Source organism: Myxine glutinosa, chromosome 1, assembly GCF_964187855.1.
Source record: "Myxine glutinosa chromosome 1, kmMyxGlut1.1, whole genome shotgun sequence".
Classification (NCBI taxonomy): domain Eukaryota; kingdom Metazoa; phylum Chordata; class Myxini; order Myxiniformes; family Myxinidae; genus Myxine; species Myxine glutinosa.
The window spans coordinates 170124851-170137274 of NC_136261.1; the positions used below are offsets into that span (position 1 = coordinate 170124851).

The window sequence follows — 12424 nt, forward strand, 5'->3', positions numbered from 1 at the left end:
GGATTAGTGTCAGTGGTGGTATAATGAGGTCTATACTCATTCAGCACTCTATTGTTTTTGTTTTAAAGTATGTGGTACAGTAGGTAACTTGACAGATTTATGGCCATAATATCAACATTTAACATATCTCTCCCATATATTAGTGACAATGCAATTGAAGGTACCAGTATAATCATACCATTCACAACAACCCATGTCATTTCAAAAAGGAGCAAACAACATTCTCTGGCCAATAAGTGCCCAAAATAACCTCGGCCAACAAATTCACACATTCATTCATTTTCCAGTTACTTGGCATACCTCCTTCCAGGTGGTGAGACTGAGAATGTGGACAGCCTGTGGGTAGACAGATATCAAATGCAGTACAAACAAATTTTATTCATAAATGTGAGAATCAGCAGGTCTACATAAATAGACAATAAAAACCCAGATCGAGTATGTAATAGGTATGCTTCATGATACAGCGTCTATGCTTGAAGACAAATAATATTCCACAATTAACTGGATCCAGAATCAGACAGCGCAGAAGATAAAACTGTCAACTAGCCATCCTCGATGTAAAATGACATATTTGACAAGGTGACGCATTCCCAAAGCAAATTACAGTATTAGCAAAATATTTCTTCAACAAACTTTGCTAAATAAACCTTAAAATGCAATATAAAGAATGGGTTGTCAACACACCTTGAGTCCCAGGAAGAAGATCTGAATACTGTAGTTGCATATTGATTGGTAACATGCCCTCTCCCCCACAAGTGCCTGAAAAATTACAGCACAGGGCGATTGGTTAATGGTGCTTGAGAACAGATTGCAAACAATAATAACGAGAACGGCACTCGGTAGAGCGCTTACCTCCACCAGGCTGAACAGTTTATATTTTGTATCCACTGATAGGCCGGATCTGGAATCGGACCTGAACCAAAATCTAATCGGCTTGTTCTTGTCACCGAACCAACTTGTCCACCAAGTTTAATCATAACTCGTCCATAACATTTTTTAAATATCATGTTATATATCGCTTTTCACCCGATCTCTCAATGGTGAAGAATCACTTAAAATTAAATAATTCTCGTATCCGAATGCATATTCAGATCTTCACCAAAATCGAGTAGTTTCGTCCTTGACACACACCCAACCTGTCCACCATGTTTCGTCCAAATCCGTCCACAACCTTTTGAGATATCCTGCTATATATCATTTTAGCCCTATCACTCAATGGTGAAGAATCACTTTAAAAATTATACGAGCTGGATCCTCACCAAAATTGAAGCAATTCTTCCTTGTCACACACCCAACCTCTCTGCCAAATTTCGTCCGAATCCGTCCACAATTTTTTGAGATATCTTGTTCACAGACAGACAAACAGACAGACAATCAAACACACAGACAGGGATGAAAACATAACCTCCATCCACCTTCGGTGGCGGAGGTAATAATACGAACAAGAACAACAACAGAAAGCACTCCTATCACATCTATAGATGTATAGGGCTGCCGAGGTAGTCTTTCCTTGGCTCAGGGGCACAATCCTGGATGGTTCGTTACTCCGACACAGGACACTCGAATGACTGATTCTTCCCAGTAAGCTGATAACTTTGTCCTCATTTTACTGACCTCAGAAAGACCGACTGATTCCTAATAAGCTGGTACTCATTTTACCAATCTCAGAAGGATGACAGGATGAGTCAGCCCACCTGGTGTTATTTTAGTGGCACGACAGGGGCTCAAACTCAAGACCCTTAGATCTTCAGCCAGGCACCTTAACCGTTAACCCAACAGCAGGCTTAAAGCACAATAAGCTGTGGACAAATTGTCAGATTTTATAGCAATACATGCCATGTATTCCAGCATGTATTCCAAAAGATGCAATGTATTCCAGGAGATGCAAGGAATGCATGTATTCCAGGAGATGCAAGGAAAGTCAACCTCTAAGGTTGAGGTTGTGTAATTCTGACCTACCCGCCACAGTGCTCAAGACATTTCAATTCACCTTACCAGCAACTTCCACAGCTCCACAATTAAACATTTATTTCCATGTACAAGTCAATTATCCGAACCTATTTCCATCCACAGCTACACTCACCAAGGCCTGACTCACGTTACCACCAGTTGCCAAAGACTTAAAATGGCTGCTGTTGTACACCAAAGCAACACGCTCCAGGTCCAGCATCTGCAGATCTTCCATGCACATCACCCCTTCTGTTCCACCGTCCCTCGAGAGCACACGTTCAATCACATGCAGCCTTTCATGGCAGTCCAGGACAGCCAGCACACGTGAGGTTACCCACTGTCAGGACAATTACATAATCAGCAGCTTTGAGTGAAAAATAATTATCTTGTGGCTAAAACTCTGTGGCATCAACTGAACTAACCTGCAAGCCAATCAGATCATACGGCAAACTGAGCTCACGCAGCTTGCCAAAACTGATTTCGTCTGGTGAAGAGCAGTCGGCCTGCACCACGTGCACACATCAACAAGCTTCATCAGGTGCAGGTCAAAGAGCACGCCATAAACAAACATCCTTCTGACCAAACTTTTTCTGCTGAACAACTAATACATGAAATCTCAGAACCCGAATAAGTAATATCTGGACATATCCTACAATTATAGCTCCTCCGTTTTAATAACATATATTTAAAATTAATTGACAGCATGAAAAACAATTTTCATCTAATTTGTTTCTGGCACATTTATTCGGCATAATGGGAAAATCTGCAATTAATTTATTGGCACACATCAGGTGATGAGACAACAAACTACATTCATGTGATGCAAGCTCTGATCCGAGATCTCAGGGTCTATCACGGACGGATGGAGACAAACATGAAAACACAACTAAGTCGCAGGAGGCATAAAAAATAATATTGGGGGGCGGGAGGGGGGTGTAGGGATGGGGGTGGAGGGAGGAAGAGGAGGTAGGGGGTAAAAGCTGGACATAACTATCATGCAATAAAGTGATTTACAGCCTCGCACTATAATCTCACTAACAGTCCTCCTCTGAACACCCTACCAGAAGTTCAGAGCTCACCAAGAAAAAGTGAACAATGTGTCCTCGGCAGAAGGCAAGCAGGGGCTCAACTCGACCACGAGCACACACCATCTGCCAGGCTAGAAGCGGCACACTGGCAGGAGATGGCTGCAAAACCAATCATGAACCCATACTGTATGTTTCACACGGCAATTATAGAGACCAATCCACAATGTGTTTCGGTACAAATACCTTAACATCATAACCACAGCTTGCCAGAAGACCAGCAAGCAGATTGGTTCAATAAATTCGAGCAAGGTTTTCATCATTTCAATCAATACAGAAAAAGGTATATTTGAAGTGCAGTATTATGATATCATGGCAGTCTCACCTTGCCATAAGACACTGACAACAACACCCGAAGTGCTGGTTTCAAGGTCACGACAAGCACCTGTGGTATTACCAGCCAATCAATGTCACAGGACGACACAATGCCATTAATAAAGTAACAATGAATGACTTCCACAATGAGAATCAGAACAGCTGATTTCCACAAGTGATTAACTATATCTACCATACATTATAATCCAGAGTCCAATGTCCCAAAGCCATTTCATGCAAGTGGCGAATGAGGTGAAAGAAACTTTTCCTTAACCCTCCGTTAGTACGGCTTTGGACATGGTTAGTAACATCGCCAGGGGTTTGAGATATCCCGCCAGACTAACGGAGGGTGATAAAAATATATATATTTTTTGTATACAAGATCGAGGCTCGTGTAAGAGCTAAAGGGTTAAACATCATCAACAACAACAACAACAACAACAACAACAACAACAACAACAACAGGCATTTTAAGGCCATTTTCCCTGCAAGAGCGGGGGTTTGCCGGAAACATCAAACCCGGAAAGGGTTAAACATCAATAAAGACAAAAAACATTTCTTTGTTCAAATGTAAGAAACTAAATTGTTGAATCATTAGGACCTTGGTGAGGGATGCCAGAGCAAGCAGCAGGCAAGGTGAGGTTGCATGGCCACTGGAATGTGGAGGACTGCGAACAGGCTCGATGCAACAGGCTTCACCCTTGGCACCACTGAAGATGCATCGGGACTCGCATGTGCGTACACCGAGCACGCGCCTTGAATGATATACAGACAGGCAAGCTATCAAACAAACGGTAATCTACGTACCAATATTCCTAGCTAAATGAACTAATATAAAGTAAGCACACTCAAGCACTCCAACACGTTTGTGTAACCATCCAGAATCTTGATTAAAATGCAAGCCTTTCGTTTCCGCAAAGCAATGAAGATAATATTTAATATGCTTGTATAACATGTGGAGCAATTGCTTTTATGTGTTTACACACTATGCAGAGGTCGTTTATTTGTGTTTACATAGATTTCAGTGTAAGATGTTTATAAATGAAAGTTATCCAGCAAGTGCACTATTGATTTAGAAAAGCTGGCAGGCAAATTTTTGCTCTGCACATGCTTGGCAAAAAATGGCGTTGATCAATAGGTTCAGTTCTGTCTGCTGTTCATCCAATTTCCGTTTACAAACGTCCATTTATGATCTAGCATCAACTCGATTTCAATTGAATGTTTTATTAATTTGAACACAAATCGGCAAAACCTGCAGTATAAAAGTACTTTGACTCTGCATTTGACCCGATCGCACATGATAAAAGAGCAGCGAAATACCTTTTTTAGTCTGTCTGTTTGTCTGGTAGTCAGACAAATTGAAAATCATTCCAAACAGGAAACTTACTGTGTTTAAAGACATCATGAAGGACACAAATAACAAGCATGAAGAACTAATGTAACGTGTTCAAAAAGGTGGTGCAAAAGATGTTGCATCAACTGTGGTAAACCTCCGGAATTTCTTTTATAAATACTTTTAAAATCATTATTTTATTCCAATCAAATTAAAAACTTAAACACTGCTGAACTCTCTAGTTTTATGTACTTAAATTTAGTTCACTCTTCCCCTTATTTTCCTTCTAATTTTTTTCCCGCTTCCTTTTAATATTCCTGCATGATAGGAGAGACACACTGGCCAACTGTCAGTCACAGCCCTAACATATGTCATGTTAGACACTAATTGGGAGAACCAAGACAGGCTGCTGTGATTTCACAGGGGGTGGATACCCATGGAGGGAATAAAACGAGCAGAAGTGTGAAGAGCAGAGGAGCATGGCATGTATGGGTTGTACATGTATGGGTTGTAGCTGGAGAAATAACGTGGATAAAACAAGGCAGCGCAGCGAACTCACTATAGGGTGAGGGGGGAGGGGGTCACCCAGCCTGCCTGTGGGGCCTGAATGGGGTAGAGGGAGGAGGGGAAGGGGAGGCATTTCGTGCTATGTGCTAAGCAGTCACCAGGGATGCATCACCTGGGAGTGAGTGTGGGGGAGGAAGTGTTCACCTTAACCTAACCCTGACTGCATCAGCACTTCATTCACTCTTCCATTTGGTTCCTTATTTGGTACTTACCTCCATGCTTCCTCCCCTCCCCCCCATCCCATTTATGTCATTAATTCATGCCTTTTTATTTTGCCTCCCCCGTAAGGCATGTGGTGGCCCGGAAAGTTATATAAATTATAATTAACGTTATTAATTATTAAGGTTGTTTTGGCGTTCATTGTTCCATAATACAGTCGGACCCCGCTTTTTGCGGGTTCTGCATATTCGCTGTTGATAAAATGCGACCCGTTTCTATATTTGCAGAAAAGTGTCCCACAAATTTGCGGTTATATTTCAATTTGCGGCCGTGTTCTGTGAAATCGCAGGGTTTTTTCCTATTTGCGGCCATGTTCCACAAATTCGTGGTTTTTCAGGGGCGCAAAAAAAACAATTCACAAGCCGCTAGCTTGATACATCTTACTATAATTCACCAAATGTCCGTCTGTCTGTCCATTTGAAGGTACCTGAAAGAATTTACCGATATGAACAGTAATGTGGCTTTTGTTGAAATTCTCCGTACCAGGAGAGAGTAGATCGACTCCTGACGAACTCTTCCTATATAAACGTGCAGCTCTGAAGTAACACGGAAGCGTGTGCAAAACGACTGAGAAACAGGTGTAGCGGCCGCTTTCGTGTTACAGATTCGGTGCGCACTCTTCACACATAAACGTGCGACTGAGAAAGACGTGTAGCGGCCGCTTCCGTTTTACAGAATTCAATCTTTTTTCAAAATGGGCACCATGTACTGTTTAGATTTTGATGATTTGCATGTGACATGATTCAGCGGATGTTTATATGAATCGTTTAAAATAAAAAAGCCTTCAATTTCTGATATTTTGCCTTTTCATTTGGGCTTCCCAATTGAAGCCCCGCCCATGGGGCGGGTACCGGTGCTAGTTTATAAAACCCATCTTTCACCAGCCATGCATAAAGCAGCTGGACATACGCAAAAAAACATCTACGAGCCACGAGCTTGACCTGCTTCTACTCGTACATTTCACTGCTGTATGCTTTGCGTTTTCATGGCTTTCGCGGCCACGAATTTTAGCCGCACTATAATCGAGAGCTTTGCGGGATGTTCCTTCAGCTGCATAACACATCATCCCCGCGAGGTACTGTACAGAATGAAAACACTTCACAGTACATACTAGTGCAATTAGCCGTCTTCCTTTTCCCCATTGAAACTGGCATGGCATGCATTCACGGGTTTTCATCGACCTTCACGGGATTTGCCTCACCATTTCCGGTATTTTCATCGACATTCACGGGGTTTACATTGCCATTTCCGTGACCTTCATCGACCTTCGCGGATTATCGTCGACATTCTCGGGATGAATTTATTAATTTTTTTAAAATACAATATCGAGGCTCGTGTAAGAGCTAACATTAATCACAAAAAAACAAAAGGACACATAAAATATATAATGAAGGGAGCGGGAGACGAGATGGGGAGAGAGAGGGGGAGAGAAAGGGGGAAGCACACAAGTACAACAGTAGAGAACAGGGACATTGGGAGATCTGTGGGAGGGAGCGGGCTTGGGGGGAGGGGGTAGGGGAAGGGAGGGGTGGGAGAGGTAAAAATAAATGGACCCTGCTAGGACTTCAAGGAAAGAAGACGGTATTTCAAAAACGTGGATCTGGGGTGAAATAACGGGGGTATAAAAGATCAAGGTTTTGGATGGGGGAAGCGAAGAGATGGTGGTGAACAGCTGTTTTAAAGACCTGGAGGGAGGAGTGGGATTGAAGAGAGTGAGGGAGTTTGTTCCAGATGTGGGAGAAAAGAGGAATGAAAGAGTGAAGGTGAGCAGAGAGTCTTGATTTTGGCAGTTTCACCAGAAGAGGGTTGCTGGCAGATCTTGTGCGACCTGAAGGAATATTTTGGGGACAGAGCACAGACAGAGCTGGGGGAGCAAGGTCAGAGAGGAGTCGCTAGAGGACAGAAACACCACCAACCTGTCTGTGGTGAGCGAGTGAGTGAAAGGCCCTCAGTCAGCTTCATCGCAAGAGATTCCAACGATTCTGAAAGTGTTGGCTTCAACCGTGTGATGCTGAGCTAGGTGTGAGGCAGGAGCACCAGCCCAGACGGGAGAACAGTGTTCCATCGAGCTGCGGATGAAAGCCTCGTATGTGGTGAGGAACTCAGGTGTGCCAAGGAAGGACTTCACACGACGGAGGATGCCCAGTCGGCGACTAGTTTTGGAGGCCAGCTTGGAAATGTGGTTTTCCCAGGAAAGATCATGGCAGATAGTGAGACCCAAAAGCTTGTGACAAAACTTTTTGGAGTGGTTTGTTGAGAATGTAGATGGGAGGGTTGTCCAGACGATCCAGATTTACCTCAACATTTGCGGATTTTGCCTCGCCCCATTCACGGTTTGTTCCTCTCTATTTTCGGATTTTTGCGACTCGGGAACCTATCCCTCCTTTTTCCATTGAAACAATGCCCTGCAAGTCGTGGCTTCGCAATTCGCGGCATTTTCCAAGAATGTATCCCCCGCGAATAGCAGGGTGTTTACCAAAATGCCAAAAAACGGCATTTATTTTGGCGTTCATTATATGACTAAACCTTTCTTTAAGCATCATACATGTGTGGCTATTTTCCCTCTGTCTTCATGCTAGCTGCTAAGTGGACCATTATTGAAATCAAATTAAAATAATCTTTAAATCCACTCAGTTATTTGAACTCCTTACAAGAAGCTCTGCCCCCCTGGTCTGCCTGGCATCCTCCGGATGGACACTAAATCACCAAATGGGTGTGAAAATACATTCCTCCAGATACGTATTGATAAACTGTGATGGGACCCTCTGCTTTGGATGTTATACTACAAATTAAATCAAACACGTTTTAAATCATATCAACCAATTTAACTAAACACAAGTCAGGAGACGATGATGGTTCACGAGCGAGTGGTATTCAATGACAAAGGACGGACTATAACCGAAACAGGCCCGGACAGGCCAGGCCCAGAAATGTCAAAACGAAGGTTACTGACCTTGAAATGAGATAGAAAATAATGTATAATCAGTTATGAGGTTAGTTAGCGGCACAATACCGAAAATTAGGTTTGATTCCGACAACTTTGAAAATTTGACCTTTGTGACCTTCAAAGGTCAAAGGTCGAAGGTCGAAGATTCTGAAATTTGTTGGAAAACTTGTATTTCATGATGTATGTGATAATATAAGATCATGTACGACATTTCACCCTATCAGGAAGCGAACAATGTAATAAAACCATCAAAAATCGACTTTTCTCAATTTCGTGACCTTGTGACCTTGACCTTGGGGCGAAAATAAAAAATCGAGCTCCGTGGGGCTAGACACATGACAATGGCCTAACCAAATACCGAAACCCCTGTCAGATTCCACCAAACCCCTCGGAGAAGATGTAGCTTAAACTCGATTACCCCCTAAAAATACATCTTTTTCGGGCGTGGCTCCGCCCACAATGGGCGCAATACGCCCACTCTAGGCAGCACACAACTAGATCATGATATCAACCTCCCACTCAAGTTTCATCAAGATTGGATGATATCATCGGGTAGTTATGCTGCGGACAGACAGACACACAGACACACACCCATGACGAATATAGTAGTCACTCTGTTTGATAACTCGTGAACCAACTAAGTCTTTCAGCACACACTTGCAGCAATCCAAGACTGCAGAAGTGAATCCGGTAGAATCGACCAATTCCAAAACCCTCGTTGTCACCAACTGATTGGTGACACTATGATCTCTAAAGGTACCTGGAACTTCGGTATGTGCATTATATTTTTAAAGCAAAATACTGCATTGAACTGGAACAGAGGAGGTACCGTATTCAATACGTCACATTTGTATCGATGTATCAAATGTATGTAACCTGATGCGTTACCTGTATCAAATTATTAATTATTTTCAGCATAATTATTAATTAATAAACACGTCAAGTGCAAAAACAAGCGAGGTTATCTTAATTGCAGCAAAGTCCTTTCAATACATATGTCAGTTGAACCTACTATTATCAAAACTCCTTGGTGTTTTGTACATTTATCCACAGCTCTAACACACCAAATAGTACCTTACCTGAAGTTCAGCTCAAACACAGAACCACCACTGTCATTGCAAACTGCAATCGTTGGATCATCTGTGAACTGAGACACACAAAAGCCAAACAAATCAACTTATACGAGAAACTATCTAACGTAGGCTGAGTAACAAAAGTAAAACTACAACAAATGACTGAATGTCAAACTACAACTAAACATCAAGCTCAGACATTGATCATATTTGGTTCACCATCCTTGTATGCCTTAAAACTTTACACTTTTCATCAATAGATAGCACCATGATATCAGGTGAATGACTTGAAAATGAGGTGCAAAGCCAGAGTTGTGCCTGCATTGCCAGAGGGTTTTACAACAAAAGCAGGAAGCACTCTGGGCAAGCAGAAGGGCTCACGAAGTACATTATCCAATGTACAGCACAGGCACAATTAAGCCACAACACCAAACTCTCGATCCACCTGCAATCGAGCTACACAAAGAACGTCCAGCCAAAGCCAAAAGAGTCCAGAAGAGCTTAAGTAGGCAGAGTGAGGAGCGAAGTGAGTGAGTGACTGGGAGGACATGTAAGAGCAGGCCACGTCTCATAGGGAGCACAAGTGCGGCAGAATAACATGGGTCAGAGGTTCTTAGCCTGGCAGTATCGTATCCTTCCACTGTTTTAAAAATTACTTCTTTCCACACCGCTTCATATTTACTTCCCCACCATTTATATTTTTTTAGTTGGTTGCCACCACCCCACCATTAACTTCCCCACCACCCCACCATTTTAAATTTTTATGGCACAGCCCATAGGGCAAAGCCATCTAGAACAGTATTTATTTGTCCATATGTACAGTCACGTGAAAAAGTAAGTACACCCAGTACCCCCATAAAGTAAGTACCCCCCTAAAGTTTTGACTTTTTAAACATATTTCAACATACAGCTATTTGATCTTCATTTCAACAATATTGATAGATAAAGGTGATATAATATAACAAATATCATGAAACATTTACATTTTGTAGTCCATTGTACAATTTAAATAAACATAAATGCAAATTTCGCATGTGGAAAAAGTAAGTACACCCCTACATTTATCACTACTTCAAATACCTAAAATTAGAATCAGGTGCACCACCTCAGGTGCAAATGATTAGAACATCGTTAGAGAGGATCTTGGAGGAACCTGTCTTATTTAAACCTCAGACATTTCGTTTTGTTTGCTCTTTGTTGTTGAAGTGTGCGGCGTCACCATGCCTAGATCAAAAGAGCTCTCTGAGGCCTTCAGAAAGAAGGTTATAGATGCCTACGAGTCTGTGAAGGGATTTAAAAAGATCTCCAAACAATTTCAAATCAATCATTCGACTGTCCGGAAGATCATCTACAAGTGGAGAAGATTCCAAACAACTGCCAACTTGTTCAGACCAGGCCGCCCCAGCAAATTCAGCCAGTGAGCGGACTGCAAGATGCTGAAAGAGGTCTCTCAGAACCCCAGAATGTCATCACAGGACCTACAGGTAGCTCTTGCCACTGTTGATGTCAAAGTGCACGAGTCTACCATTAGAAAGAGGCTGCACAAATTTCATCTACATGAGAGGTGTGCCAGGAGGAAACCTTTGCTGTCCAGAAAGAACATCAGGGCAAAACTAAAGTTTGCCAATGAACACGGAGGCAAAGACCAGCACTTCTGGAACAATGTGCTCTGGATAGATGAGTCAAAGGTAGAGCTATTTGGCCACAGTACCAGAAGACATGTTTGGCGAAAACCAAAGACAGCATTTGACCACAAGAACCTGATACCAACTGCAAAGCATGGTGGTGGAAATATTATGGTTTGGGGCAGCTTTGCTGCATCAGGGCCTGGGCAGCTCACCATCATATAATCCACCATTAATTCTTCATTGTACCAGAGGGGTGCTTGAGGATAATGTGAGGCCATCTGTCGGAAAGTTGAAGCTCAACCGAAGGTGGAGCTTGCAACATGACAACGACCCTAAACATACCAGTAAATCCACCAAGGAATGGCTGAAAAGAAAGAAATGGAGGGTTCTGGAATGGCCAAGTCAAAGCCCGGATCTAAATCCCATCGAGATGTTGTGGGGGGATTTGAAACGAGCTGTGCATGCAAGAAACCCCTCAAACATCGCACAGGTGAAAGAATTCTGCATGGAGGAGTGGGCAAAAATTTATCCCACTCGATGTCAGAGACTGGTAGACAGTTATAAGAAACGCCTACTTGAGGTTGTTTGTGCCAAAGTGGACAATACCACCTATTAGAGCCAAGGGGGTACTTACTTTTTCCACATGCGAAATTTGCATTTATGTTTATTTAAATTATACAATGGACTACAAAATGTAAATGCTTCATGATATTTGTTATAATATATCACCTTTATCTTTCAATATTGTTGAAATGAAGATCAAATAGCTGAATGTTGAAATACAGACTTGGCATTTAATATGGAATATTTTTTTTGTGGGGGTGAACTTACTTTTCAAGATGTCTTAGAACCAAAAGTTCATTGGAATTATGTTGAAATTATTTTAGATTTTGTTAATGTGACCTTTAAAAGAAACAAAAACCACATTTGACATTTCGAAGCAAGTAAATTGATCCTTGAAAGTGATGTAAACTGATATGGAACTCAATTCACGGACAGTACTGTGTTAAACCTCTGTGCGTTTTCCAGAAGTATCTCTTTATTTTGCACATTAGCCAAAAAAAAATTTAAACAAAAACAAAAGTTAAATTACGAATGGGATTACGGACAGTAAAATTACAGTTCAGTACTTCGTGTAACCCCCACAAGCATTCAGGAGAGCACGTACACATTCAGGCATGCTGTTCACGAGATTTGCCAAGGTTTGGACAGGAATCGCTTGCCATGCAGTTACAATAGTCTGCTGCAATTCACGCACAGAGGTCGGCTGCTGGTCCAAGTTGTCGATTTGACGCGTTAATTCTGCC

At 42.2% G+C, this 12424-nt stretch overlaps 1 protein-coding gene across 4 annotated transcripts in view; it reads right to left on the reverse strand.

Moving 5' to 3' along the window:
- The window catches only part of VPS8 (VPS8 subunit of CORVET complex), a 162893-nt gene that overhangs the window by 107801 nt on the left and 42668 nt on the right, over positions 1-12424 (reverse strand). For all 4 annotated transcript variants that reach the window (XM_078779782.1, XM_078779777.1, XM_078779774.1 and 1 more), the window contains exons 9-16: positions 9496-9563; positions 3952-4105; positions 3361-3420; positions 3030-3137; positions 2373-2453; positions 2084-2287; positions 685-759; positions 301-336 (exon numbers count right to left, since the gene is read on the reverse strand). In XM_078779782.1, coding sequence (XP_078635908.1) covers positions 301-336; positions 685-759; positions 2084-2287; positions 2373-2453; positions 3030-3137; positions 3361-3420; positions 3952-4105; positions 9496-9563 — 786 coding nt within the window. The remainder of the gene's footprint in view (positions 1-300; positions 337-684; positions 760-2083; positions 2288-2372; positions 2454-3029; positions 3138-3360; positions 3421-3951; positions 4106-9495; positions 9564-12424) is intronic.